This window comes from Plenodomus lingam (assembly GCF_022343315.1).
Source record: "Plenodomus lingam strain CAN1 chromosome Unknown contig_8, whole genome shotgun sequence".
Lineage (NCBI taxonomy): Eukaryota > Fungi > Ascomycota > Dothideomycetes > Pleosporales > Leptosphaeriaceae > Plenodomus > Plenodomus lingam.
In genome coordinates this window covers 1,164,887-1,192,532 of record NW_027093972.1, presented here as the reverse complement: position 1 = coordinate 1,192,532, position 27,646 = coordinate 1,164,887, and the positions used below count along the sequence as shown (strand labels likewise).

At 52.9% G+C, this 27,646-nt stretch overlaps 12 protein-coding genes across 12 annotated transcripts; 6 read left to right on the top strand and 6 right to left on the bottom strand.

Annotated features, from left to right (window-relative positions):
- Positions 1 to 544: 544 nt before the first annotated feature.
- On the bottom strand, positions 545 to 4,385 carry IAQ61_010465 (uncharacterized protein; the record flags this gene model as incomplete). Its single annotated transcript, XM_003841798.1, has 2 exons — positions 545 to 1,662; positions 1,709 to 4,385. 2 exons carry the CDS (start codon positions 4,383 to 4,385, stop codon positions 545 to 547), a joined length of 3,795 nt encoding a protein of 1,264 aa, XP_003841846.1.
- Positions 4,386 to 4,996: 611 nt separating this feature from the next.
- IAQ61_010464 (uncharacterized protein) lies at positions 4,997 to 6,577 on the top strand (the record flags this gene model as incomplete). Its single annotated transcript, XM_003841797.2, has 1 exon — positions 4,997 to 6,577. The coding sequence occupies one exon, from the start codon at positions 4,997 to 4,999 to the stop codon at positions 6,575 to 6,577; it is 1,581 nt and encodes a 526-aa protein (XP_003841845.2).
- A 525-nt stretch (positions 6,578 to 7,102) lies between these two features.
- On the bottom strand, positions 7,103 to 9,093 carry IAQ61_010463 (uncharacterized protein; the record flags this gene model as incomplete). The annotated part of the gene is made up of 2 exons (XM_003841796.1): positions 7,103 to 7,274; positions 7,445 to 9,093. The coding sequence occupies 2 exons, from the start codon at positions 9,091 to 9,093 to the stop codon at positions 7,103 to 7,105; spliced, it is 1,821 nt and encodes a 606-aa protein (XP_003841844.1).
- A 65-nt stretch (positions 9,094 to 9,158) lies between these two features.
- On the top strand, positions 9,159 to 9,590 carry IAQ61_010462 (uncharacterized protein; the record flags this gene model as incomplete). The annotated part of the gene is made up of 1 exon (XM_066098795.1): positions 9,159 to 9,590. The coding sequence occupies one exon, from the start codon at positions 9,159 to 9,161 to the stop codon at positions 9,588 to 9,590; it is 432 nt and encodes a 143-aa protein (XP_065951340.1).
- A 701-nt stretch (positions 9,591 to 10,291) lies between these two features.
- On the top strand, positions 10,292 to 12,155 carry IAQ61_010461 (uncharacterized protein; the record flags this gene model as incomplete). Its single annotated transcript, XM_003841794.1, has 4 exons — positions 10,292 to 10,464; positions 10,532 to 10,673; positions 10,730 to 11,095; positions 11,151 to 12,155. 4 exons carry the CDS (start codon positions 10,292 to 10,294, stop codon positions 12,153 to 12,155), a joined length of 1,686 nt encoding a protein of 561 aa, XP_003841842.1.
- Positions 12,156 to 12,776: 621 nt separating this feature from the next.
- Positions 12,777 to 14,953, bottom strand: IAQ61_010460 (uncharacterized protein; the record flags this gene model as incomplete). The annotated part of the gene is made up of 4 exons (XM_003841793.2): positions 12,777 to 13,645; positions 13,697 to 14,101; positions 14,151 to 14,566; positions 14,619 to 14,953. 4 exons carry the CDS (start codon positions 14,951 to 14,953, stop codon positions 12,777 to 12,779), a joined length of 2,025 nt encoding a protein of 674 aa, XP_003841841.2.
- Positions 14,954 to 15,395: 442 nt separating this feature from the next.
- IAQ61_010459 (uncharacterized protein) lies at positions 15,396 to 16,036 on the top strand (the record flags this gene model as incomplete). The annotated part of the gene is made up of 4 exons (XM_066098794.1): positions 15,396 to 15,487; positions 15,539 to 15,776; positions 15,874 to 15,887; positions 15,949 to 16,036. The coding sequence occupies 4 exons, from the start codon at positions 15,396 to 15,398 to the stop codon at positions 16,034 to 16,036; spliced, it is 432 nt and encodes a 143-aa protein (XP_065951339.1).
- Positions 16,037 to 16,527: 491 nt separating this feature from the next.
- IAQ61_010458 (uncharacterized protein) lies at positions 16,528 to 17,330 on the bottom strand (the record flags this gene model as incomplete). The annotated part of the gene is made up of 3 exons (XM_003841792.2): positions 16,528 to 16,569; positions 16,640 to 17,020; positions 17,157 to 17,330. 3 exons carry the CDS (start codon positions 17,328 to 17,330, stop codon positions 16,528 to 16,530), a joined length of 597 nt encoding a protein of 198 aa, XP_003841840.2.
- Positions 17,331 to 17,563: 233 nt separating this feature from the next.
- IAQ61_010457 (uncharacterized protein) lies at positions 17,564 to 20,601 on the bottom strand. The gene is made up of 7 exons (XM_003841791.2): positions 20,486 to 20,601; positions 20,200 to 20,389; positions 20,098 to 20,147; positions 19,695 to 20,026; positions 19,525 to 19,646; positions 18,177 to 19,472; positions 17,564 to 18,129 (listed from the first exon to the last, which is right to left on the bottom strand). The coding sequence occupies exons 2-7, from the start codon at positions 20,382 to 20,384 to the stop codon at positions 17,760 to 17,762; spliced, it is 2,355 nt and encodes a 784-aa protein (XP_003841839.2). The 5' UTR covers positions 20,385 to 20,389; positions 20,486 to 20,601; the 3' UTR covers positions 17,564 to 17,759.
- Positions 20,602 to 20,798: 197 nt separating this feature from the next.
- On the top strand, positions 20,799 to 21,636 carry GAR1 (H/ACA snoRNP pseudouridylase subunit; the record flags this gene model as incomplete). Its single annotated transcript, XM_003841790.1, has 5 exons — positions 20,799 to 20,874; positions 20,928 to 20,978; positions 21,027 to 21,127; positions 21,181 to 21,326; positions 21,375 to 21,636. 5 exons carry the CDS (start codon positions 20,799 to 20,801, stop codon positions 21,634 to 21,636), a joined length of 636 nt encoding a protein of 211 aa, XP_003841838.1.
- Positions 21,637 to 22,560: 924 nt separating this feature from the next.
- Positions 22,561 to 23,610, top strand: PPS1 (tyrosine/serine/threonine protein phosphatase pps1; the record flags this gene model as incomplete). Its single annotated transcript, XM_003841789.1, has 4 exons — positions 22,561 to 22,630; positions 22,701 to 22,796; positions 22,954 to 23,150; positions 23,242 to 23,610. The coding sequence occupies 4 exons, from the start codon at positions 22,561 to 22,563 to the stop codon at positions 23,608 to 23,610; spliced, it is 732 nt and encodes a 243-aa protein (XP_003841837.1).
- Positions 23,611 to 23,898: 288 nt separating this feature from the next.
- IAQ61_010454 (uncharacterized protein) lies at positions 23,899 to 27,596 on the bottom strand. Its single transcript, XM_066098793.1, has 4 exons — positions 26,620 to 27,596; positions 26,474 to 26,563; positions 24,567 to 26,425; positions 23,899 to 24,515 (listed from the first exon to the last, which is right to left on the bottom strand). The coding sequence occupies exons 1-4, from the start codon at positions 26,947 to 26,949 to the stop codon at positions 24,419 to 24,421; spliced, it is 2,376 nt and encodes a 791-aa protein (XP_065951338.1). The 5' UTR covers positions 26,950 to 27,596; the 3' UTR covers positions 23,899 to 24,418.
- Between the last annotated feature and the right edge of the window lie 50 nt (positions 27,597 to 27,646).

Here is a 27,646-nt window from a genome sequence, read left to right as displayed (position 1 = left end):
CTGGGTGGCCTCCGACCTTGCTCCTGGCGCCGTGGGAGTTCCCTTGCCAAGGTGCTAGTTCGGCAACAACGGTGCCCAGGTGGATCTGCACGGGGCCGAGTGGAGTCGGCCTCTTGGACGTGAGATTGAAGCATTCCTAAGATTTGATCGACAATGTAGACGCGTAAAGCTTCTTTCCATGGGCCATGGGTGCGCGCCGTGTCGCTTGCTAAAGCTGCATTGCATTGTGAATTGTAAGATGACAGCGGCACGATTGCTGATCCATCCCTACGCTGTTTCTCGCTTGATTTAGCGATGTGGTTACCGGTATGACAACGAAACTGTGGTAACTAGAAACAACAGAGTACACACACGCAAAAGAGTTGCTTGTCCCACAAGTTGAAGCACATCTCGATAACTAACATGCTAATCTCATTCTTCATGCACTTTCGCTTCCAATCCAAACATAAACCTAAGAAAAGCTCCCAATCGCGATCGCGTCAAACGCCTACAAATGCACACATCCTTTCGTACACGACCATTTGACATCCCAACCCCCATACTCTCAATATGTCAACATCTTCTGCCCACTCTTCCCATCGTTTCCCTCGCCAGGCTTGGCAAAACTACACCACCTATCCTTGATACTGACAACCTCATATGTGCCCTCTTCCTGTACTTGGATCTTCATGTGATAATCATGACTCGTCTCTGTTGTGATGGCCAGCACCTTGCTTTTCTTTCCCTTTGCTGCATTCGTACTCCTCGTATACGTGAATTCGAATGGCGGCGTACCCCAAAATTGAAATTCGAGGTCCGAGATACCACCCTCGTGGATATCAATCTCAGTCACCTGACCACCAGAGAGTCGGACAGAGGGAATAGGGTGAATATTCTTGGTAAGAGCGAGTGGTGCTAGGCATTCGGAGGCAGAGTCGCGGAGACCGGTGATGGTAAAGGTACCCGGAAGTTCGGCGAGGCGTCGGAAGGTTGTGCCTGGGTTTGAGGCCTTGCGTTCTTGACCCTCAAATGTGTAGTATACTGTGAAAGGTACTTGGCCACCAAGGGCAAAAGATAAACGCTCTCCAACGCAGAAGTCGGTACGGTCTTCGAGAGCTGTTGCAGTGGGTGCATCATGTACGCTAATGTGAACGCGAGGACCACCCGGTGGAGGTTTGAAGGTGCAGCCACGCGAATCGCGGACTTTGCGGATAGAGACGGACGAATGGCCAAGGTGAAGTTTGCGGTGTTCGATCGTGAGATCGTACTTATTGGTCGGAATACCCTTGTGAACGCTAACCTCGGGCTTGGGTGTGCCCTGGTGCTTGATCTCTACCTCCAGATAGAAAGGTGGGACACCTTCAAGGGTGATTGGAATGACCTCCTCACCCTCTGATTCCTTGATACAGTAGCTGTAGGTCTTACCAGGCTTGTCGAAGCGGGCGCCGGGACGGGGGTTGACAGTTTGCGAAATTGTTAGAGGCGTGAAGTGCTTCTTCGAGTGATCGTATTTCGCATCTGCAAGTTTCATGAAGACATATTCGTAGGCGCCAGCCTTCGATGTATCTGCACGCAGAGACGCCGAGCCACTAACGGTGTGGATTTCCTCCTCCTTGACAGCAGCGGTCTTGCCCTTCTTGTCCTTGTACTCTTGTCGGTATGATACGTCAAACGGAGGGTTTCCTAGTCACGTCAATATTTGCCATGAAGGACATCCAGCAGAACTTACCATGCAATAAGATGTCGAAAGAATCTTCATCACCCTCACACACAGCTTCTTTGACGTACTTTCCATCCTTAAATGGAGCAGTAGATTCAGGAATGATGAGCGAGGGACGGGCGACCCAAGACACATCGAACTGATCGACCTTGTCGTCAATTAGTCCAGGACAGACCGAATCTTTGACGGAGAGCAGCTGATAGGTTCCCTCTTCCTTGACATTAAGATAAGAGTTGGCATTTTGAAATGTTTCCGTCTTGACTTCCTTTGTCTTCAAATTCTCATATTCGAGTCTCCAGGGTCCGTTGCCGGTGAAGCGAACGGGTAAGCCAATTTGTCGGCCTTCCAGCGCCCTAATTGTTTGCTTGCCCTCAATATGACCAAAGTAAGCCTTGGGACGTTCGTGCCGTACGTTGACTCTAGCTTCCTCTTTGAGATACTCCTTGCACTTGGCTTGATCAGTAACGCTTGTGAGAGCCACCACATACTCTCCACCGCTACTCAGTTTGTCGGTCCTGATGGTGTAATGTTCGTTGTTGGTCTCGATGCTGTGCTTCGAGCGTTTGCCATTGTGAAGTACCTCATACTCCAATTTCCAGGGTGCCTCTCCGACGAAACGAACGTCAAACTCAACTGAATCGTCAATACAAGCTTGCTTAGGTCTACTGCCCTCCATAAAGCGTGCTTGCGCCGAAGGTCGCACGTTCTGCTGAAGCTCCATGTTCTTTATCAAACGTTCAGAGTACACGGCATCACTGATGCTCTCAAAAGTATACTTGTAGTGACCAGCATCAATAGGCGTGAGGTCCATTGTACTGCGAAGACTGGCGACCTGCAGCGGCGGCTTACGGATCTTACGACCATCCTTATGTTCGTAGTAGGTGATGGTGAAAGGCGGGGTACCGATCAGGTCGAGACCCACACGGAGGCCAATTGGGTTACCTGCACATTTGTCCACAATGTCTTCGCTGCTGATAATAAGTTCCGGTTCGGGAGGATTCTGTAGCAAGCACGACGTCGGCTCAAAGACCTCGCCCTCGCAAAACTCCGTGGAGACAGTTTTGATGGTGTACAGACCAGGCTCCTTGATAATGGGCTGTTCACCCTTCCTCATGCTTTGTTTCTTGGTAACAGCCTCCGAGCTGTGGTAACCATCTGCGATCATGTCGGCCTGTGGAGTAAAAAGATATTCGATTGCGTGCATGGACTCAATGGCCTGTTTACCGGTGGAGCCGTAGAAGACTGGAAGGCGGGTGGCTTCGCCTTTGGCAACTCGGAGTGGACTTTGAGGGTTGCAGCCTTTGAGGAAGGCTGTCGGTCGTTCATGAACCTCGAAAGCCTGGCGAATATTGGCGACCTTTGGTCGTGGGTGGTCTTCGTCGTCGATGTCGGCATAGCTCACGAAGTTGCCGAGCCCATCATGCACTTCCTCCACCTCATATTCCCAAAGTCCACTGGCTGTGAGACTCTCGTTAAGAGGCACAGTCATTACCTGTGGACGCGCCCAGGACATGTCGTTGGGACCGAGCTTGACCAATGCCTGCGAAGTGTGTCTTGACAACGGAGAAATAGTATCATCGGGTTGTAGGTTCTGGAACTCTGACCCGCCGCGTGGCTTTCCATTCACGGTTAGGCGGTACTTAATGCTCAAGGGTGGTGTGCCTTCGACTTCCAGTGCTACGTTGGATAGATCGCTGCGACATCGGTTGGCTCCCGTCGGTTTAACGCGGGCCTGAGGGCAGGTGGCCACAACCAAACTCGACTGACGTGGTCGCACGAGCAACTTGGAAGAATCCTGAACCTTCCGCAGGAGATAGACACCTGGTTTCTTTATGGTATACGCCAGTTTTAATGGTTCGTTCGGGTCCGAGGACTTTGCAGACTTGCGTGCCTTCTTCATCATCGTGACTAGCTCTTTCTTCTTTACAATGATGGTCTCATTGGCGTTAGTCGCGATATCGATGCGGTGAATCTCCATCTCCATGGGCTCGGTCTGGTTGATCATGATGGGGATCTCCAACTGGGTGACGGTCGAGTTCAAACAAAAGGCCTGTCTGTCTGGGTTCAAAATCGCGGATCCCTCAGGCAGGATATTGATGATTTGCTTGCCCAAGATCAAAGAAGCATTGTGTATAATGGCGCCCGGCTTGACGCTGCGCTCGCTAATGGCCAGCTCACTGTCCCACAGGAAGCCTACGAGACCCATGGCCCAGGCTTGTATGGGCAGGCCTATCCTGAACATGAGCATGACATCCAGGCCCGCATGCAGTACAAACAGCAGGAAAGCTGAGGCGTTGCTCCATTCTAGCCAGGGAATCTCTAGCAGCGGCACGCCAAACATGAAGAGAACGTCGAAGAAGCACCACTTGAGACACAGCCATAGTGATTCATCATCCTCGACGGCCAGTGTGTAAAAGTCGTACGATCGGTAGGCCCAGAGGGCCATGTAGGCGGCGCAGACGTAAAAGCGCTGTTGGGCAGGATCAAGCACGTCCGAGGGTATCAATGGGCCTGAGGAGCTCGACTGTGCTGGCGCTTTGGGGACATCGGGGAGAGGCGACCGGTTCACGTTGGGCCGTGGCGTGGTGCCATATGGACTGCGAGCTTCTGGTGAGCCATCGTTTCTGCGCTGCGGTGTCGAAGGAAACCCGCCCACGCCCCGACGGACCTGTGGTGTGCCGTTCATCGCACCGCTTGGCTGACTTTGGTGTAGTGTATTACCTCATGAGTTGGAGGAGGAGCGAGTGGGGCTAGATGCGCAGGACAGGATTGAGTTGGGGGGTTATTTTTTCCTTCCCCCGTGTAGATGGCGACAGTGACAATATAGGAGCAGAATTAGGATTAGGGAAGGTTGGCAGTGATTGTTGTTGTTGGTGGGCTTTGTCGAGCGTGCAGGGCCTCAACCGCTCAAACAAAACATTTACGACTCTCACCGACGCGACAAGGCGCGACAGAATCATAGGGCGGTCGGTCTGTCGGCCAATCAACGCCGTGTTTTCAGGGTCCTGCTACATCATGCAAAATCACGTGATTTTCCTGTTTCAATCCTCGACTTGGAGTAATGCTCCATCCTCGTCTGACATTCACTTGGCAGCCTTAAACAGAAACAATAGTCTGTCCACTTTACGTTGTATAGTCGTGCCTGTCTCGTCTATCGGCCTAACACATTTCTCGCACTTTGACCCAATCCCGCCATGTGTGGCTGCTTTCCTTTACTACGACCTCTTGACGTCTACATCCAGCCCGGGGCAATACAATAGATTATAACACGTGAACTGCAAACGCTCGCCATCGGCCATGATGGCTGCGTCATCGACAACTGAAGTCCTTAGCGACACTATCATCGTTGCCAGTCGTGAGAAGTTAGCCGACACGGACCATGGTATAGAGCCACCAGATGCTACGTTCTCAAACCCCCGCAAGAGAAAGCGGCCAGAAGCTACTTCGAAGTGCCCAAATATCAAAAAGGCAAAAGAGATATCAATGGAGACACCGCACGAAGAAGATAGCGCATCAGCGACCCGTTCACCTACGCCGCTCGTCATTGACAAGAACAACTGGCAAGGCTTCTGCGAAATCGAATCCGAACCGGCCTACTTCTCCGTCATACTCCGCGAAATGGGCGTCGAGAACGTCACAGTCCGCGAAGTCCTGACCATGGATCCGAACTACCTCGAGGCATCGCTCCCCCAACCAATCCACGGCCTCATCCTCCTCTTCCACTACCGCGAATTCGGCAACGCGGACCAATCACCAGAATGTCCTTCCAACGTATGGTTTGCAAATCAGCTCCCCGCTCAAAACAGCTGTGCCACGCTCGCAATGATTAACATCCTCATGAACAGCGCCGAGGTGCAAATCGGCGAGCACCTCTCCCAATTCAAGGATTTCACTCGCGACTTGACCCCTTACCAGCGAGGCGAAGCCTTAGCCAGTTTCGACTTTGTCAAACGCATCCACAACTCGTTTGCGAAGAAAATGGACATTCTCGTCAGCGACAAACTCCTCTCCTACAAGGTCTCCCGCGAAACCCGTCTCAGAGCCCAAGAAGAGCAAGACAAACAAGACAAAGAAGCAGCAACTATATCGAACAAGTCCAACAAGCGCCGCGGCACCACCAGCACCAGCACCAAATCCAAATCCAAATCCCGTCGCCGTGCCTCCACAGTCTCAGTAACCACAGAAAACAGCGCAGAAGCCCACGAAGAAACAAGCCACCACTTCATCGCCTTCGTGCCCACCGGTACCGAAGTCTGGAAACTCGACGGCCTCGACCACCAGCCCACCAGCATGGGCCAATTCGACCCTGCAAAAGGCGAAACCTGGCTCTCGGCCGTCTCGGACACGATTGCTTCGCTCATGGCCGCAGGAGACGACGACTACGGTGTCGTAGCCCTCACGCAGTCCCCTTTGCGCGCACTCCGCGAAAGAGCCAGCGTGGTGTATAATACCATGGTGAATATCGATGACTTCCTATCTGGGAACAACGGTGGAAACACATCCCAAAACACCAACACCAACACCAACAACGAGACAGCTAACATATGGCAAACCCCCTACCTGACCCCCCACCTTAGACCCTGCCCCTCCCTCCTCGGCCTAACCCCGCTCCTCCCCTTACACCCCGCTCCTCCCCTACCCAGCCCCGACATCGCCCACGCAACCCAGCTCTTCCACACCCTCGCCGCAGAAATGAGCACTCTGGCCGCCAACATCATCGCCGAGACGCAAGCCGAGGGCGAAGAGGAGACAAAGGCGGCGCAGAGGCGATTCGACGCCGCGCCCGTGGTGAAGCGTTGGCTGGAGATGTTAGCGGAGAATGGGCATTTGGAGCGGAATCTGCATCGGTTTATGGCTGGGGCGGGGAGGGGGAAGTAGAGGGGCGAGTGTTGGGAAAAGTGGAAGTGCGAAATGGGGTTGTTTATTAAGTACATTGTGTGATTCTCTACAATGACATGGGGAATATACTAACTATATATTAGGATATACCACCTACCACCAACACAACCCATTATAGACACCCGGCTTAATACAATAATCATGAATCTTATCTTCATTACCTCATATTGCATTACATAAAACTATACCTTGGCATACCGAATGACGGGGAAAGTAGCAAAAAAAGACCTTGGGAGTTATACTGCAGAGTGGGTAGGTTCATCATCCCCCCTCAAACCCAAAACGCCCATGAATCCTGCACCTAAACCCCTCCGTATACCACTACCACAAAAGAACCCTTCCCCCCATTCTCAAGTCCCCAAAACGCCCGCGCCCCATCTCATCATTTTCCCTCTTACGCCTCTAACAAAAGAAAAGGAACAAAAACTCATATCAAAACACAGCGCTACGAAGAGCGATACACGGAAACTCAAAGACTCAAAGTATAAAAAGACAAAGGCTCAATCAATCATCGGGATATTCGTCGCGCACATTACTCACAAAGATCCCGTTCCCTGCATCCCAGCGCTTAAAGTGGCGGCCGGCCAGACGGAGCATGGCTTCCGAGGGCTGTGTGAGGGGAGCGACAGGGCGGATGTTTTCTTCTGCGACGTAGCGGACGGATTTGTCGCAGACGCTGGGTAGTGTGACATGCATTAGTCTATGGTAATCTTCAAAAAAGATGAAGAGGGGGGGAGGGGTTCGTTCCACCAGACAGACGGGGGTTGGGAAGAAAGAGGAAGAAACAGGAAGAGTGGTGCAAAGGGGAAAATGAGAAATGGCAAAAGGGCCATGGGTAAAACTTACAGCACGTGATAAAAAGCCTGGTCCCTACCGTGGGGCAACCCATCGACATCCTGATTCATAATCCATTCCTCGCCTGCACCACAGGCTACATCCCAGCCCGTAATCACACCCTCGTACCCATACCGCCTGTGCTGAAACAACTGGCCGACTTTGAACGCCACCTTCCTGCTGCGCGCTATCCGCCGAACGACCCGCTTCGGCATGGCATCGACCTGGTGCATACTCTGGACAAACTGCGACAAGCGGTGTCCCTCGGGCTGGTTGCAAAACATGGGAATCACGTAGCGAGAGAGCAAGGTGACGTCCCATGGGTAATGCGTCTGGAAGTGGTCGAGTAGGTACGGGAGGTATTGGCGTCGTCGCAGCATGGCGACAGGGGAATTGGGGTCCGGGCGGCCGGTGGCGGGGTCGTCTGAGGACTCGAGGAGCAGCATGGCCCAGATGGTGGCGTAGAATGCATTGTCCATGTCTGGGTGTATGGTGAGCCATGAGGGTCGAAGGCTGCGTGTTCCCGCTTCGGTTTGCCGGATGGTTTGCACAGAGTTCATGATGTTGCGGGCAGTGCGGAGGACCATTTCGCGGGTCGTGGTGCAGGAGAGGTAGGTGTTGTGTTTGGAGGATGGGACGCCCATGTTGCGGAGCATGCGTTGGAGGTCGTCTTGGCGGACTTCGTCGGAAGAGCGAAAGGGGTCCAGATACATGTAGTCGAGCTCTGCCGAGCTGGTGGGCTTGTATTTGCCGTCGAGATTGTAGTTCTTGGGCGCATAGACAATGGTGTAGACGTGGAAGAGTAAGCCGCAAGGGCGGGCATCGAGGCCGAGGCGCTGGGCCACGGCGCAATAGATGGCTACGGAGACGATGGGGAGGGACTCGTGCGTGGGGGAGCGGAGGACGAGGCCTATAAAGGAGTTTTGTAGAGCGCGGTAGGAGGTGTCTGGCACGCCGGTGTAGTCTTGATCGCGGAGGTAGGAGGCCAATGTTGAGGCCTTCCTTCTCGAGTTCATGTGGCGAAAATGGGGATATTGCTGGAGGAGGCCGTGGGCCAAGTGGTCGATATCCTGAGTCACAACATCGGTGTCGACGTCTTCTCCCGTTCTCGCAAACACATCGTATGCGCCCAGCGCTCTTTCCATCGGCACGTCGACGCCGTCACGCAAGTCTTTCCAAACATTGATGGCGATGTCGCGGTGTATGCGCTCCAGTATGGCATTGGCATAGTACCGTCGCGCCAAGACATCGTCGGCGTCCTCTGGACAGGCGCATTCTCTCAGCAGTGTCTCTTTGGCATCATATCCAAAGTTTGCAATCTCGTTGATGCAGCGTATGCGCTCGTGCTGTGTTGTGAGAATTCGGTTCAGGAGAGTCTTGGTTTTCCATTCGATTTCGATCCTGGTTATGAACAAGGCCTTCCAGTCCACATTGGACAATGGGCCGCGGTACTTTGCGGCAATGTTGTGGCGCGAGTCCCATGTCTTGAAGCGGGTTTGGCACAGGTGGCGCCAGATGATGGGTGAGTCGGTGGCAAGTGCTCTGATGGGCTTGTTGGTCTGCGATACGGACAAGAGCGCCTGGGGATCGAGGTGCAGGAAGATGGCTTCGAGGATCTCGGTGGGCAGGTCGGTCAACGAGGGGCGCATTGCGGGTAGCATGCTAGTTCCTTTCGCGGACGGCTGGCAAGCGATGTGGGTGAAGAGATTTGTAGAGGTGATTAGGTATGCGCGTGCCACCGTCCAGAGTCTCTACCGTGGTTGGTAGGTGGAGGATTTCCAGAGCCAGCTCTGTCTGGGTATTGAGGTATGACAGGTATAGCACCACTGGAGGAGGGTGCAATGCAGACTATGAGGCTGGTAGTGGAGATGGTGCTGGTGCTGGTGCTGGTGCTGGTGTCGTCGACTGCCTTGGCCATGACGACTTGATGGCCATTGTTCGTCAACAAAAGCTGAACGAGCGGCGTGCGGCGTGCGGCGAAAGCGGGCGCGCGATGCGTTCATGGTCGCTTAACCACATGTACATGGCCTCGGCGGCTACGGTAGTTGGGATGGTCGCGACTCTGCACCCAGAGAAACCCCCAAGCATCACCTGCCTGCTATTAGCGTGTTCTTCTACATACAACGATCCACAGGATGGCTTGGAATGGATCGAGTAGAACTCACCTCAGCCATGTACCTAGAGTACTTGTGTCATACAGTACATGCATGTATCATGGGATACCTACATGCAGTAGCGCAGCACATTCACCAGAAGAAAAGTCGAGGCAATGGCCCACGACCAAGGTGCTGGGCATCTGCAGACCAAGTATCTATATACCTCCCCAATCACTACATCCACACGTCCACATAGATGGTCTCGCCCCAATAACGTAAGCAGACTTTCAGCAATAGAGTCCAGTCCACTGTCGGGGGCTTCCCCAGAGTACTCCCAAGCTACAACAAAGGCTGCGGCTCGCGGCGGAAGTCAAGTCCCAGGCCAAAGACCCCACTGCGATCCTTCCCCCCCACGATCAGAGTCCGTCAGACAAGAGCCGCAGAACAAGAAGAAAAACTCTCCACCCAAAAAAATGTCCCTTTCTCGTCCGAGGGGTCCGAGAACGCGCGCCCGGGACGCTCCTTTCGCGAGCCCGCCTCCAGCCACAAGGCGCTAACCTGCCAATTGCATCACTATCTGACGCTCGCTCTAGAAACAGATTATTTACACATCTGACCTGCTCTCCCTTCCCCCCCCCCCTTCTTGACCTCCTTATAACTATCTTATATACCCTTTGCCATCTTTTCCATCTCTTACCCGTTTCTTCGTTGTTGTTGTTTTTTGCTTCTCTGGTAGGTGGTCTAGGTTGTCTGTCTGATCATCATGGCGGATCTCAGCAGAATCGAATCCTCACAGTATCCCGCGGGCCACCTCTCCCACCTGACAGCAGCCCAGCAAGAGCAGCTGGAAATATTCAAGAAGATTGCACAAGAGCAAAAATATTATATAGCTGCAAACGGTGCGACACAAGCCAGCCATGACGACGAAACTATGCTGTACGCCTTCCCCTCTCAAGAGCTCCTTCATGGTGACAATCGCGGGACACTGACAGCTTACCTACAGCCGCTTCCTGCGCGCCCGCCGTTTTGTCCCCCAAGAAGCTTTCAAGCAGTTTAAGAACACCGAAGACTGGCGCAAGGAGAACCGGTTGAGCGACATATTCAACAACATTGAGGTGGATGAGTACGAGCAGACGCGCCGCCTGGTACAAAGATTCCCCATTGTCATCTCCTCTCACTCAAGGCTGACAGCCTTGCACAGTACCCCCAATGGCTGGGTCGACGCGACAAGCGCGGTATCCCCCTCTTCCTCTTCGAGGTCGCGCCCTTGAACTCGAAAAATATCGCAGCATATGAAAAGGACCTCGCCAAATCAAAGACGACCATCCCCAATGTTGCCACCAAGAACGTTCGCCTATTCGCCCTGTACGAGTCGCTTACCAGATTTGTTACTCCCTTGTGCTCCATGGTCCCTCGACTTCATCCCGAGACGCCCATTTCACAGAGCAACAATATCGTGGACATCAGTGGAGTGGGCCTGAAGCAGTTTTGGAATCTGAAGGGGCACATGCAAGACGCGTCAGTTTTGGCAACAGCACATTATCCTGAGACGTTGGATAGGATATTTGTATGATTGAGCCTGCGACCGAGATCGAGAGGACGCGTGCTAACACCTGTCGCAGATTGTCGGTGCGCCGAGCTTCTTTCCCACAGTCTGGGGCTGGGTCAAGCGTTGGTTCGACCCCATCACCGTGTCCAAGATCTTCATCCTCTCCCCTGCGACTGTCTACCAGACCCTGTCACAATACATTGACCACGAAAATATTCCCAAGAAATACGGTGGGGGCCTCGATTTCGAATGTGGCTCCATGCCCAACCTTGAGCCTGCGATCGAGAAGCAAATGAGATGGGAGAACCCCAGCATGCAACATGGACGCAACACATTCCCCATTGGTCCCATCAAATGGGAAGAGGGACCCGATGGCGAAATGCAAGCATGGGGCGTAGGCAGCGAAAACGGCCAACCACGGAGGAAGCTAGTCTTTGCGATTCCCAAGCCCGTAGGCTTCGGACGAGACAACCTGCCCGCTCCACAAACACCCTCACTCCAAAAGCCCGATCCACTCGCCCTCACCACCGTCGGAACAGCAACGCACCCACCCGACGACCCAAGCCTCAACATCGACACCCCACCCTCGGACACCAGCTCGCCCCCTAACTCGACGCACAACGGCGTCACCACCAAAGATTTCACCTTGCCCGTGCGCCAGGGCGCCTCTGAGCTCCGCTACGAGCAATCAAACAACACCCACGCTGCCGGCCAACTCGACCAGGGTACCCCCAACGCCGCAATCAACGACCACGGCCACGGCGACAAGTCACTCACCATGGAACCCAACACCGTCGGCCAGGCCCCCAAGGAAAACCCCCTCCCGGAATCAGAACAGTCCCCCACCCCGGGCTACATCGGCCAGGCAAAACAGGCGGCTGCTACCGCTACCGCCACCGTGGCATCGGCGGCCGGAGCAGTAGCTGGCGCAGTGTCGGGCGCGGGTGGACAGACAGAAGCGCAGGACTCACCGAGGGAAAAGGGCGCGGAAGAAGTCAAGTTGGATCAAGCGATTGACGCGAGTAAAGACCAGGACGTTGAGGCGTACCTTAGAGCCAAGACGTCGACTTCTGGATGATGTGGATTTTGCTCGCTTTTGCTCGTTTACCTTTTTTGGCCCCGAGTGTTGGCGAGGTTTGGCGTGGAGGACTTGGCGGGGTGGGTGGGCAGGTGGCAGGTAGGTGGTAGGTATGGTAGGTTGTAGTGACTGTGAACTGGCGGCTAGGGGGACATGGGCAAACACATCTCACCATGGAAAAGTCGCAAGATGCAAATGCAGATGCAGATGCAAATGCAAATGCAAATCTAGATGCAGACGTATATGCGTGTATATACCCATTTTTATTACCCATTTGTTTAGTTTCTTGCCTTTCATTGCCGGGTTTGCCTCGTGATATTCGTAGTCTGGCTTCCTGTACAAAGGTCACGTGTTAATCGCATGTATTGTATTGTGACGAGGGTGTTGATTCGTGCAGATGCACGAGAATATATATATTATCTAGTAGTTGATACAAGGTTGTGGACATGCCTATAATCTGGGTATAATTCGCTGATGAAAACACACACACACACACACACACACAAAAACGCTCGGAAAACAAGGCGACAGGAAGCCCCAAAGACATATCTGTCCATGTTGAAATCGTGCAAAACGGCATGGTCCTTTGGTCGTGACATTTCCATCAAACAGCTACCTCCATCAAGGATAAGCACTCTGCTGCCCCTCCCTCTCCTTGTCCCTCCTCTCCCCAAACCGGCCCCTAACCGCCTCCAAACTAATCCTCCTCTTCCCCTTGCCCTCTTCCTCCTCCCTCTCGCTCTCACTCTCCCTCGCCTTCTTCTTCTCGACCTCGCGAATCGCCTCCTCGGTGAGTTCCTGGCGATTCATGCGCTCGACGACATCCTTTTTGCGGGTCCGCTTGTCGCCGAGCCAGATGAGGAGGCCGGCGGTGGCGTTGCAGGAGATGGAGCAGATGAGGATGACGGTGGTGATGGCAAACGGCCGGGTTTTGTAGTAGATGCCCCAGGTGCAGGCGCCGAGGGAGATTTGCAAGAGCGAGTGGCAGTCGAGGAGGACGACGATGGCGATGAGGAAGCGTAGGGGGAAAGCGTGGTGGGTTTCCGTCTCGTGGGGTTTGTAGAAGGAGTGGGATTTGCAGAATTTGCCTTGGTGGTGTTCGAGCTTGGCTTGTTGGGTTGGGGTTAGGATGGTGAACTCCCATTGTTTTTCGGGGTCTTCGGGGTCCGTGGTACGGGGTACGGTGACGGGCGCGTTGCCGGAAGGGAGGTCGTTGCGATCGCGGAGGTCGGGGAGTTGTTGCTTTTTGCGTCGCAACCAGGTGAAGTGGTGGTAGTGAGCAATATAAATCATGTGATAGGTGTCAACTGCGCGGAAGGGGGCGAGACCGTCGCCGACAATGGCGAAGAGGGCGACCAGGACGCTGTCAATGATATGAACGACGTAGATTTGCTTTCCACCGACGTTTACCCAGCCGATAAGGAACAGTACCCATGCAAGACCGAATATGGTGATCAAGGTAGCATAGAGTGTGACCAGGAAACCCAGGGCTGTTGTTGGTTAGCAGTGGTGGAGGAGGAATTCACGAGGAGAGCACTTACGTCGTCGGACATATTGTCCGAAACCCTTCATTGTACGCTTGAATTTTGATCTCCTCGAGTGCAACATGTGTCGGACATGGTCGTTGACCTCTTTCTTGTCTTCCTTGCTCCAGCCTTCCAAAGAAGTGCCATCTGGTAGCACCGCATACCGAGACTCACTGAGCTGTGAGTCGATAGTCATCAATGTAGCAGTGGTGCCTTCTGTCTCGGTCCGCCTCAATTTAGGGCCAGCGGGGGGTTCCGGTGGAGGAGTTTGCGCCGCTGTCATCATCCGCTCGATCTCTTCCGTTTCACTGTCGTGGCGGCGTAGGTTGTAAGTAGGTCGACGGTTCAGGAACGGTAGGTTGGGAACGAATAGGGAGTTCTGCATGTTGGTAAGAGAGGTCAAAGTTGCCACCTCCGGGTCTGTATAGATTAGCATACGGTTGAAATCTTTGAGCGTGGTCTTCCCTACCGATCGTGTCCAGCACGTCCACCATGTCCGACGTATAATTCATAGACATGTTATCATCTTGTTCTCCAGTAGTGCCATCTGTGCCTGTGCTCTTTCCCTTTTCCCTGCTTCCCCAAAACGGTATCTTCATCTGCAGAGCACTCTTTGCTTTGCCCAATCTGCTACGCTCTGGTTCAGGATCGGTAAGTGTCGACTCGCTTCCCTGGTTGGATCGGGCCTCTCCGAAAGCGTGATCTTCGTCCAGCGCTGGCAAAGTACTCAGACGGTTCGTTGATGCATTATTCGACTGTTGTGCTATTTGTCGGAGGGCATTGGAGGCGGGTTGCCTCCGAATTCCTATACTAGCTTGTCGCATACCTACAGCTGGCCGACGTTGAGGGGCCGAATTGCTCCTCGCTCTTGCGGCGGAGAGTGTACTAGTCTGCGTTAGAGTCACGATTTCTTTCTTGATAACATGTCCAAACATACCTGTGTGATACCAGCGAAGAAGGATCTCCATAACGGGAAGGTTTTGGAACGTGTGCATTAGCATCGACGGAAGATTGCAAAGAAGTCGGCGGTTCAAGTATGGGGCCTTGTTGTCGGCCTGAATCCGCTGGCAAATTGTTTGACGGGGCAAAGTCGCGGGCAGCTGTGCCAGCCTGAGGACCCAAAAAACCCTCATTGACAGCAACCGTGCTTGAATTCTCGTGTGGTGCCTGTGTAGAATGCGGCACGTGAAGCGCCCCAGATCCGTTTCCTGAAGAAGTCGCCTCAGCCAGTCTGTTACGGGCGGAACGCGTCTTTGACCTGAGCTTGTCCATAGCGGCCGCGATATCGAGAGATGGGAAGCAAGCTTTACAAGCAATTCAAGATGAACAACATGCTTTAATGAGCTGGAGACGGCGCCCTGCCGGAAACAGCTGGCGGCTGGGCTGCGAATCCTTAACTTGAAAATTGGCTGGGCGGTGACCTCATAGGTAATGCGCCAAAACACCATGGCCCCCCCCCCTTTCCTTTGTCGGGGAGGGATTGCAACGCCAGCGCACAGGAAGCATCCGCCTGCTGGAGAAAGTTTGCGCCGTGTGGAAAAAAAGTAAGTTATGGGTACCTATGGGAAAGCTTGAAGCAGCGTACCGTCAAAAATCCAATCCTTCATTCTCGGCTGCATTGATATGAAACTCAAGCAACTTACCGGTACCTAGTCTGTTCACCCAGGGTCTAGAGTATGTATGTACTCCTAGGCGCCAGACCCAGTGCCTACCTATGACATGTGTCCAACATGAGATCGTGAACCTGGCACCCTTGCCTCGATCGCCTCGCTTACCAGCAGATCCTCGCCTGGCGTTTTGCGAGTGGTGAGTTGGTGTATGCACGTTGACGCAATACCTAACTGGCCTTGTCTCCAGTCTCACCGACTTGCTCCACTTACCATGGGGGGGGGGCACGCAAGATAGTCACAACATTCCATGTTTCCGCTGGACAACCAAGTGGAGCGACTTTTCATTTGTTATTTCAGATGCAGACACGGTCTTTTACTTCCCAACAACCGTTGACGGCGCAGACGACTTACCGCCGCTAACGGTTACCCAGGGCTCTTGCGAGTGTAACAAGTCGCGTCAAACATCAACACCACGCCAATCACGTGTATTTAGCGCACAGTACTCCATTCATATAACAATGACTACCGTATAAGCGCAGGATTTGAAGTATGCAAATTAAAAAAAAAGGTTTCATGATATAGTCTACTCCTATCAGGTAGGTCGTAGTCCAGTCATACACAAAGCGAATGAATGTTTTGAATATCGTACCGGTACAGCACATTCTTCCTCCCCTTCACGCCCCTCCGATGGCGCAACCGTCTTCCTCCATTCCTCAAACACCGCTTGGATTGCCCATTCACCTAGTCACCATGCTTCGGGCGATACCCCACTTCTCAGTATTCGGGTTCATAGAGCGAACGAGTAGAACAGCTCGGGGCTCTTATTTATTTAGTTTGGGGGAAAATCCCCCATTGTTTTACACGTTTGGGTCAGCTCCTCTAAAATTTGGCTATTAAAGAAAATGGAAACGGGAGTAGGAAGACGTGATCGAGGGTAGGGGTAGGGCAAATCTTGCACTAACGTGGGATAGGCTCTTTTTCATCGCTATCTCTAACAGAGTCTTCCAAGGGCGTGACTTGTAATATATTTGGTAATAAACATCCGAAGCAGACTTAGAAGGGCAATAGGATACTGACATGATATTCGAACACACGGGTTCCTGGAGGAGACTTGTTCACGCAATGCGAACTGAACCTAGCCCAGGTGAAAATTTACAGCACCTGACGAAAGGAACACCATCTGCATTAACCCAGAAATCCTTGAGTTCGCATCCTACATCTCTCTAACCCACTCCCTTACGACCTAACAACCTGCGGCACAAGCTCAACCCAATACCCCTATATACAATTAGTCAGCCACTCCCTACGCCTTTCTCCCATCACCCACCCAAAAAAAAACAAGACTTACATCCGGATCCCTCACAAACGCCAACTGCTCAAACACAGCCTTATACCCCCCCGCCACCGCCCCAAACCGACCCTCCACCACATCCCCAGGCAACCCCATCTGCCCGACCTCCGCCTCCCCTAACGGCTTCACAACCTCGAACCCAAACCTCTTGACCCGCTCCAGTGTCTCGGCAACATCAGGCACCGTGAAGCCAATATGTCCGAACCCGACACCGAGTCTGCCGTAGTCATTACCAGAAACATAGGGCGTCTCGGCGTCGGCGGGGACGTGGTAGAGTTCGAGGAGGCCTTTTGAGGTACCGAGGACAGATATGTCCACGTCGCGCGGACCGAGGTAGTATATTGTCCATGGGCCGGCGTTGAAGATGAAGATGACGTGCTGTGTGGGAGAAGAATAAAGGAAGACGTTTCAGTTCTTCTGGAAAGAGAATTGGGGAGGGGAGGGGAGGGGCAAGGAAGGATAAAGTGGAATAATACATCACATATGCATGTGTCCAAGTAAATGACAAACTCACCATGCCCATGCAATCGCAATAAAACTCCAAACTCTTGTTTGGATCTTTGACACGCACCATCAGGTGGTTGAGACGGTACTCGGCCGTCGCGGGGGAACTGGGTCGGGGCGGAGGGATGATGTGTTTCCCGGCTTCATACGGACCTGAGGGCTGGTTGGGATTCGAGATAGACATGCTTGTTAGTAAAAGAGGTGTTTGTGTTATACATCCAGGAAGAGGCCGTCCCTAATATATCCCAGCCACAGGCCAATTGAAGCTAGTCACCATGGGACTTCGAATGGAGAGCGCATGTGGGGCATGCGGGGTAAGTCTGTACAGGAAATGGGGATGTGGTGCGGTGAGTGCCTGTTACCACGTGCCTCTGCAACCTCTGTAAGTGCCTCTGTAAAGTTCACAATGGCTGTCATAAACACCGAAATTGCGTTGCCTTTGATGATGATTTCAACACTCATATTATGACCTTTGGGAGGGCACTGAACCAGACAATCTCCTGCAAGCGCCCCTGTCGGTAGAGCCATCAATCTCTCTACTCCTCGAATCCTTTCTCGTACCTACTACCTCATGCGCCATTTCTCATGCATATACACTTTTGTTTGACCTCATTCAGACCTTGTTTTCAATTCTGCGCTCATCTCTCAATTGCACGAGCTTCTTGACAGCCTCGTCGAGTGGCACAATCTCACCACGCTGTTGTGTCTCCTGATCATCCCGGTTCCTCCAGTTGACGGCTCTTGCCTTTTGCTCTTCCGCACCCACAACCATGATGAAGTTGTACAGTGACAGTTGCGCTGTGCGGATCTTCTTTTGCATAGTATTTCCGCTAATGTCAATGTCAGCATGGAGGTGGTGCTTGCGAAGCTCGGCTTGGACCTCCTTGACGTAGTCGTTGGCCGAAGGCATGACAGGAATGACCATGACTTGGCGAGGAGAGAGCCAGAATGGCCAGCGGCCAGCAAAGTGCTCTGTGAGAATGCTATAGGTTGTTAGCAAGTGGTACTGTACATGAAAGGAATGACCTACGCAATGAACCGCTCAAACGACCCGTAAATAGCACGATGAATCATGACTGGACGTGCATAACCTGGCTGCGGTGGTCGGATTTCCTTTGGAATGGCGACCTGGCCTCCCAAATTGTCCTTCTTCTGGTCGATGTGATCTTTCTCCTTTGGCTGCTCGGCCTTCTTTTCAACCTTTTGCTGTTCCGCCTTGACCTTCTCCTCTTTAGGCTTGGTAGCAGCACCTTCTGAAGTCATGTACTCGAGCTCAAACTGATTTGGTAGCTGGAAGTCGAGTTGGATAGTGGCACACTGAAACTCTCGCTTCAATGCGTCGGAGATTGTGATGTCAATCTTTGGTCCATAGAAGGCGCCATCGCCGGGATTCAGCTCCCATGCTCCACCACCTCCAGCAGTGAACTCGTCAAGTGCTTGAGTCAACTTCGCCTCCGCCTGGTTCCATGTGTCGATATCGCCAAGGAAACCTTCCGGACGTGTACTCAGCTTCAGCTTGAAAGTGAAACCGAACTTGCCATAGACCGCCTTGAGGAAATCGAAGAGAGCCAGAATCTCCTCATTGATCTGGTCTTGTGTGCAGAAAACGTGGGTGTCGTCTTGTTGGAACCGACGCACTCGTGTGAGACCCGTAAGAGCACCACTAGCTTCATTTCGGTGCAAGATACCAAAGTCAGCCATGCGAATGGGCAGCTCGCGGTAACTTCTTTCGCGATGCTTGAAAATAAGACAGTGACCAGGGCAATTCATAGGCTTCAACGCCCACTTCTCTTTCTCGACATCGAATGTAAACATATCATCAGCGTAATGCTGCCAATGACCGGAGATCTTCCAAAGCGCAGAGTTATACATGTTTGGCGATCCAACCTCTTGATAGCCGCGATTCCAGTACTCTTCGCGAAGGAATGCTTGTAACGTGTTGTATATAATCTGGCCATGTGGGAGGAAGAAACAAGAGCCAGGACTAAACTCGTGAAAGAAAAACAGCTCCTGATCTTTTCCAATCTTCCGGTGATCACGCTTCGCAGCCTCTTCTAGGAACTTGAGATGTGCCTGCATAGCATCTTTATCGGGGAATGAAACACCATAGATGCGTTGCAGGCTGTCATTGGCAGCGTCACCGAGGAAGTAAGAAGCCGAGTTCTTCATGATTTTAAACTGCTTTATCCTTCCGGTGTGAGGTACGTGTGGTCCACGGCATAAGTCGATGAGAGGTCCATTTCGATATACGGTGGTGAAGGTGCCGTCAGGGATCTTGTCCTTGATGATGTGTTGCTTGTATTTGTTTGACTTGAACATCTCTAACCTACATTCTATAGTTAGTCGTAGTATCACTCACACCGATTCAGGACTCGTACAGATCATCTTTGGACAGCGTAAGCCTTTGGAAAACCTGCTTCTCCTTAACAATGCTGTTGACAATCGTCTCAAGAGGCTTGTGATCCGACTGCTCTACAGCAGCACCGTCGGGAAGGGCCATCTGCAACACTGTTAGCGGGGTTCGTGGCCAAAGGGACTCTTCACAAACCTCGTAGTAGAAGCCATCCTCGATAGGAGGGCCGATGCACAGGTCACAGCCATATCTCCGTTCTGAGGCCTCTCCTAAGATATGCGCACTGGAGTGCCAGAAGACTTTCTTTCCCTCTGGGTGGTCGAACGGCAGGAGCTCAAGCTTGCAGCTCTTCTCAAGGGGTCTCTCAAGATCCCAGAGTGTCTCCTCAGGCGTGCCCTTGTCGAGACGGGCGACAACAGTTCGCTCAAACAAGCTCTTGCTGATGTTGCGCGCAATTTCGGCTGGACTGGTCTCCCAAGACTTGCCTTGGATTATCTTTCCATCCTCAAGTGTGATGCTTATGTCCTCTGTGCAAGTCGATGCAAGTCAGCGAATGTCGAGAGTGGGAGAGTAACAGATAGATGGTAGTAGAGCGTACCGCGCGGCTTTTGTGCGATCTCCTCGTCGTATTTGGCCTTCAACTTATCGCTGAGAATGCATCAGCGAATCGAAGTGGGACATGCACTCCTTCTTGACCTACAAGATCTGAATTCGGTGGTCGATATATGCTGGTGCTGGCTCGAGCATCAACGGGCGGCCGTCCCCGCTTTCTCCCTTTGGCTTCTTCTCTTTCTTAGGCTTGGGAGCCTTTTGTTCGGCGGAAACTGCGAGATTCTTCACCCCCTCCGCCGCCTGATTGAGAATATCTTTGACTGCGTCCGCCATGGTTGCTGTTTATTCGTCAAGTCAGAAGCGATGTCGAGTGGTTGTGAGTCAATCCCTAGTTATCTCAAGGGCTGAGGCATGGGATGGGATGTCGTACGGACCAATTACTTATGGACTGACCACTGCGTGATGCTAGAGTGACGGATCGCCGAGCTATTGCAGTGTTTTAGCAGTCTCTCTGTAGCCACAGGCGCAGTCACAAATTCAAGTGTCTTCATGCGCAGTGACAGCCCACCTTGGGGCTTGGCGGTACACTTGGTGGGGGTTGCGGCGGAAGGTAGGGTCGGTGAAACGTGGCACCGATTGGCTGCGCCTCGTTCCCAACTCCATTTTCCATTTGAACTTTTCTCGAAGCTCTTGAAGCAGAGCTCGACCATTTCGCGCACCCATTGCACACCCCGCACCGTAGACGACATGGCATTCCGCGGCACACCAAGAGGAGGACGGGGCGGCTTTTCTGGCGGCAGGGGCGGTTTTACCCCCCGTGGAGGTGCGTTGAGCCCTGCTCGAAGCTCTGCCGTGCTCTCAGCTAATCATTCACAGGACGCGGCGGTGGCATGGGAGCTTCATTTGGTCCTCCTGACCAGGTCTTTGGTATGCGCGCTGCTGCAGGACCATGTTGCGATCGCTGACCCAGCTCAGAGATGGGCAAATTCGTGCACGATGTCGAGAACGAGATGTTCTGCGAGTCGATAAATACAAAGATCCCCTACTTCAACGCGCCCATCTACCTCGAGAACAAGGTACATAAAATCTACACGTGGATCGAGAGGTGTCGAAGCTCATTCAAGCACAGACTCCCATTGGCAAAGTCGACGAGATCCTCGGTCCTCTCAACTCGGTATACTTCACCATTAAGCCGCAAGAAGGCATACAAGCAAAGTCATTCAAGGCTGGCGATAAGTTCTACATTGGCGGTGACAAGCTTTTGCCCATTGACAGGTAGGTTGCCGATTTCCAAAGCAAGCATCGATGCGCTAACAAGTGCAGATTCCTACCCAAGCCCAAGCCGGTCGGTGGCGCCGCGAGGGTCAAGAAGCCCGCTGGCGCTGGTGGTCGCGGAGCACCACGAGGAGGATCCCGCGGCTTTGGCGGTCGCGGTCGTGGCGCACCCCGTGGACGTGGTGGGCCTCCTGGACGCGGTGGATCGCGAGGAGGGTTTAGCCGTGGAGGAGGCGGTGGTGGTTTCTCAAGAGGCGGACGTGGTGGTGGTGGCAGCTTTGGTGGTGGACGTGGTCGAGGAGGCTACTAGGTGTTTGAGAACTGGAACGGTCTCTATCGGCAATGACGAGAGCGGCTGGAATTCGGTCTTTGTCGCAGTATCATTTCGGTCATACGATACCTACCGATACCATGATTACGGCGTTTGGGTGCTTGGAAAGGTCTTTTTGTTCAATTCGAACCTATGGCGCCATATTACGGGCATTTTGAGACGGGTTCGCTGTCGTCGGTTCTTGTTAAATCAATTTTGAAACTGCAAAAGTACAGCCAATTTATGACCTGCGCATTGCAGGGCAGACATAGGCACGGACTGCATGGCTTGGTCATGTCAACGAATGAACATATTCACAACATACAACGGAACGAAACAAAACGAAAAGATTACAATATGCAAATGGTCGTGTTTCGCCAAGTCTGACACGCTGAAGCCTGTTCCTCTGCATGTCGTAAACGAAGCCCTGCTTCGAAGAATAGATAGTACATCCATCTAGTCTTCGCCCAAGACAGCGACGCAGAGCCGCATCCAACCCAACCTCCCTCCTTTGTCTTGAGCCAACCACGCATTGCATAGAACCCAACTAATCACGGTTCTTCTCGCGCGACATAGCCGCAAAAACCCAAAGTATAGCCGCAAAAACCCACTTTGGCGATCTTGGCAACTCACATGGGAGCAGCTGCAAGCCCCGGGCCCCAGTCGCATAAGAGGGACTGGCATGGGAAGATGACGTTCTCGCCAAACTTGAATTCCGGGCTCGCACGTCACCAAACCCAACGCTTGCCTTTTCCCTGTCAGCCAGCACCGCCCACCGACAAAAAGCAGTGCACGGCTCTATACCTGAAAAGCTTACCTATCCATCTATCTCATCGTTTCCCTGCCCTGTTGTTGCCGTACACAATACATTTACCTTCGCATTCCTAACTCCACCGCTCAGGCGCAAGGAGCAGTAAGGCAACCATGTCACAACGAAGAAACGGCGCGCCCGAGGGTGCGAAGGAGGCCAAGGGCGATGGCAAGGAGCTCAAGGGTAGGGTTTTTTTTTGCATGCTCTCAGACGAACGATGGAAGGGTCCTAGAAAGTCTAACATGAAACGTAGTATCCGACAAGCAAGTCAAACTGCTCTCCCAAGACGCCGGCCACTTTTCTCTCGTGCGCGCGCTGCACCTTGCAGACTTTATTACTGAGCTCAATGGTGCGTCGAATTCCCCCACCGACGCCTTTTTTTCTGTATTTGAATCCATCACCCCTTCTAGCCAGCAAGTCATACATTACATGCTCGACGCAATGCTGGATCGGAGTGGATGCGAATAAAGGCACGGCAAGAAGGCAAGCTAATACATGAAAACTAGGCTTCTGTGGTATCATGTCGGTCATGTCGTCGCTCCGCTACTGCACCCAAGACAACCCGCACAACTATACGAATCTCTACTGGGCCCTAGGCTTCATCCCGCTCGGTCTCTTCTTCGACTTCATGGACGGCAAGGTCGCGAGGTGGAGGAAGAAGGCCAGTCTCATGGGCCAGGAACTAGACTCTTTGGCTGATCTCGTACGTCCCCTACTCCCCTTTCCACCCTTTCCACCCTCTCCATCACGCACATCCCCCACCACCAATCGCTAACAACAAATTTCCATAACAGGTATCCTTTGGCGTATCCCCCGCAGCCGCAGCCTTCTGCCTCGGCCTGCGCACCCCAATCGACCACCTTCTCCTCTCCTTCTTCGTCCTCTGCGGCCTCACCCGCCTCGCCCGCTTCAACGTCACCGTCGCCATGGTGCCCAAGGACAGCACCGGCAAATCTCAATACTTTGAAGGCACCCCGATTCCCATGTCCCTGCTCATGGTCCAGGTCATGGCCTACTGGGTCTACAAGGGCTGGGTGCTCGAACAGGTTCCCCTTGGTCTTTGGCTGCAGGGTACGCCGTTTGAGTTTCATCCCGTTGTCGCCATGTTTGTCCTGCATGGCTGTCTGATGGTTAGCAAGACGATTCATATTCCTAAGCCGTAGAGGGAGGTGGAGGGAGTTTTTTTCTTCTCTTCTTCTCCTGCTTGGCGCGGCTCGAGGGAGGCGGGAATTGATGTGGATGTGCATTGGGATGAGGTCGGAACATGGACTGGATGGAACAAGAGGAAGGGTATACGAAGCATGCCCGTCCTTGATTGTTATTGGATTATGACGAGCCGATAGTGAGAGCGATCAACAGGCGCTCCTCAAAACAGAACTTAATGATGATACCCTATTATCAGCCCGAACCAGAGTCGGATTTTGCAGAAAGCAGTGTCAATACAGTCGCCTCTCTCATATATGATTACAAGACCCCACTGTGAGGTATACGTCTATTCAATTGTTGCTATGCTACGGCAAGATGAGTACCATTGCCAATGATTTCTGATTCCATGTGCTTCCTTTCATCCATTGAAATCGTACAGAGTAGTTCGACCCCCAGCAAAAACGGGGCATCTACCTGCGAGGCCCGGTCCATGTACGGATCCATGGATGACGGCACCTTTGAATAAAAAAGAACAATCGGATTGGGTCACACGAGTCGATATCCCATGTCAAACGTTTTCTCTGAGCGGCGTAGTGTATTTGCAGCATTCAAGGGTTCTGCAAGCACTGCTCTTTTGACATGTCTGCATCGTAATGATGATCCAAGCACGGCTCTTCAGGTACGGATCCCTTTGAGTGCTCTTTGGTGGATGACGTTCAAGATAGAATCGTAGGGCATTCGAACGGTGCACGTCGGTGCATTGGTCCAGCATCTCGTAGTGTTGACCGGGAAAAGTGAGTTGGATGGTTGCGGCGGGGGAGGTTGTCAACGGGTGATGATCAAGGCAAAGCCATCGAGCCATTGAGCGCAAGAGCCTGACAGGCCACCAATAGTGTAACCGCGAGGAGGCACCAGAGTATGTCTGGACGAGTTAGCTCATGGGCGGTCGGATCTTACAGTGGCATCAACTTACCCACTACCACCATTGGCGTTGCCATACCAATCGCTCTTCCTGCCTAGATTAGTCAATATTTGTATGCCATCAATCCAGAGCCCTGCACGAAGAGCAAATCCCAACAATAGCTCGCCCTTTCGTGTATCCAGGTGGAATACAGAAGTGCTACCTCCTCGCCTGCCGAAGAGCTGACTTGTTGTATCTTCGTAGAAGAACTCGAGGCCGTCTACCGCAAAGCCGTGGTAAATTTTGATAGTAAGGAGAAGCTTCGTTTGAATGTAGGCACTCTCAAGTATCATCTCCTGTGGTTCAGAGCCTTGCATTTGAGAATACCCCAATTTGCTTCCGCGGTAGCCCCATCGGCCATCTGGTAGCTTCACACGCGCCAGCTTCTGGTTTGCAAGTCGACCAAAGTCTTCAATGACGTGTGAGCTTCCACCCGCAGAATAGACTTGAATCTTCAGTCGTGTCTTTTGTTTCTCCCTAGGCAACATGGCTCGGATGGCACCCTCTTCGAGCGTGATTTGTGTGGGACATGGCTTCTCTGGTCCCAGATACTCTTGCCAGTAGTGACATTCACCATCTCCTTCAGGATACAGCTCGATCCAAGCAATGCCAGACCTTGACGTTGCAATGACTCCGCCTTGCCCGCTATCGACCGTCCACACCTGCACACTCCCGTCTCCATTAATTTCGGGATTGTCAAGTGGAAGTCGGAAGCATGGGTGGAACCGGAAACGTAACACATCTAGTCTGTGCCACCCGCATTCATCGCTTGGTAATATCAGGCGCTGACCCGGTGATTTTGTGCGCGTCGCATACGGTTCACGACAGACAAACGTGCGGTTCAGCGTAACGTAGTCGCGTAGCATGACGCCAGACTCCTGATGAGGACAGCCGAACAAATGACCTACCTCGTGCATGTGGGCACCGATGCCTATATTGGCCGCCTCCCAGTTACTACCGGACTCGTTGCAGTCGTTGGCAACAAAAGCCGTGTCTGTTCGTGTGCAGTCAGTGAAAGCCGGATGCACTTCCTCAATGCACGCAGGATAGCTGTGCAATGCGTGCGAGCCGAAGATGGCCAGTTGCAGATTTCCATCTCCACCACCCAGTGCCGCGTGGCCTCGAATCGTCTTCACCGAGGTATCCCATTGTGTGTCAAGGAACATGCAGGCAACATAGCGTTTTTGCCCTGGCTGAATTCTGAAGTAACTATTGCAATTCTCCAGAGCAAATGCGAATAATTCGCCCTTTCTTGTTGCTGGTCCATGTTGTTGAGCCACTTCCAGATCCCTGATTTCGGCAACCGTCTTATTCGAGCGAATAATGTGTACCTTGGCCTGGGTCCGATGCTGCTTGGTCGCCCAGTCGGCATTGCTCAGCGTCCCAGGCTCCCAGCAATCTTCGAAGCGGAAGCAACGTCGAATGAAACCATGCCGATTCATTTGCTCGCCCATGAATGCTTGCCAGAGGTAGGCAGACATGCGGTACTTCTTGACAGCCACGTCCAAATTATTTCCTTCTCGCTGTACACGTTCGGGTGGCGCGTCGTATGTGGCTTCCGAGTCACTGCCGAGGATGATGGCGAGTTGCAATGGTGGGTTCTGCGTGAGTGGCAGGTAGTTGATCACCACGGTGGTAGCGTGTGAGGGAATAGATGTGTTGGGCATTGAGATCTTGGGCGAACTGAAGTCTAGACGAAGTCGGTTACAGCCAGGCTCCAGATGCACCAAGACTTTAAAAAAGGAATCATGCACTGGCCAATGAGTAGACGGGAAGCGGCCGAGATGGTGATTAACCGTGATCGTGCCGTCGAGAGGTCTTGCATGGGCTTCGCCAATCTGTCCAGAGATGAGCAGAAGTTGTTGGTTGACCTGGAGCGTGATTAGCACTGTGTATGGCACCCAAGCAGGACCACGAACCCATGTGTTATCCGAAATCGAAGTCACGCGTGGTGTGAGTAGCGAAGCCTTGTTAAGGGAGCCATTGGGAGAAGTGGGCGAGGACAGGCCCTGCATGTCAACAAAGTCAGTTACACCAGCGATCCAATAGCACTTTGTCGACTTACACTCATGCTGTAGCGCTTCACAGGATCGACACTAGGACGTTGTGGACGAGTGGGGAGCGGAGTAGGCCCATTGTGATGCTCGTTTGGGTGTGTGGAAACATCTTCGGTCGTCGATGTGGCTGGAGTGGTCGAGGGTGAAGGTGTTCCGACCTGAGAGGAGTTCAGAGTAGAAGCAGAAGTATGATGCGCCAGGGCATTGCCATTGTGGGCGTTGTGGCCATTGTGCGGGTGCTGGGGAACTGGAGGAGGTGCTTCGGCGGATTGATCAGTTGCGCAAGCATTGGAGCGACGACTGCTGTGTCTGCGCAACTTTGCGAGGAAGGCCGGCATGGCGAAAAGCGAGGAATGCGACGCTAGTAAGCTAAGGAAGCTTCAGCAACATGGGCGTAACGAGCGACTGGACTGCAGGTGGGCGAGTGATGGGGATCCTAGAGAAGTAGCGCAGATGACGCGTAATGCAGCGAAAGGGACAATGATGTGCGAGCACAGGCACATGGGCTGGGGCAATGTTGTTAATAGCTGTATGGACTATGCTGGCAAAGAGAAAACGAGTGACGCCAGAAGCTGCTGCATGTGGGTTGCTGAGGAGGAGGAGGAGGTGAGGAGAAGAGGAGGGAGGGGGGAGGAGAAGAAAGAGAAGGAATAGCAGAGGGAAAAGAGACGAGTGGCAAGAGATGCAAGAGGATGCAAGAAGGGAATGTGAGGGCAATGCAGATGGCAGCCGTGGTGAAGGCTTCAGCCAGAGGTTGCATGCGAGAGAGAATCAAGGGCAAAGAGTCTAGCAGGACGGAGAAATGGCAGTGGCAGTGGCAGTGGCAGTGACAGCAAGGTGCAGCGACCTTGAGCGTGACCAGGGAGCCAGCTGTTGAGCGTGCCGTCCCGTCGCGATTGCCTGGAGACAAAGTAGGCGTGGGAGGAGGGCGCATGCAAACGGAAGCTGTCGCGCCTTGCCCGTGCAAAGCAATGACGTTGTGTTCTTTGGGGGGGGGGGGGGGTTGTTGCCAAGGGGCAGGCGGGTGGAGGACCG

Coding starts and splice junctions, on each gene's coding strand:
- IAQ61_010454 (XM_066098793.1), bottom strand. CDS start 26,949: ATGCCGGCCTTCCTCGCAAAGTTGCGCAGACACAGCAGTCGTCGCTCC. Junction 26,564..26,619: donor TGAAGCGCTACAGCATGAGT/GTAAGTCGACAA, acceptor GTTGACATGCAG/GGCCTGTCCTCGCCCACTTC. Junction 26,426..26,473: donor CGATTTCGGATAACACATGG/GTTCGTGGTCCT, acceptor ATCACGCTCCAG/GTCAACCAACAACTTCTGCT.
- IAQ61_010457 (XM_003841791.2), bottom strand. CDS start 20,384: ATGGCGGACGCAGTCAAAGATATTCTCAATCAGGCGGCGGAGGGGGTG. Junction 19,647..19,694: donor AGGATGGCTTCTACTACGAG/GTTTGTGAAGAG, acceptor ACAGTGTTGCAG/ATGGCCCTTCCCGACGGTGC. Junction 19,473..19,524: donor ACGCTGTCCAAAGATGATCT/GTACGAGTCCTG, acceptor TATAGAATGTAG/GTTAGAGATGTTCAAGTCAA.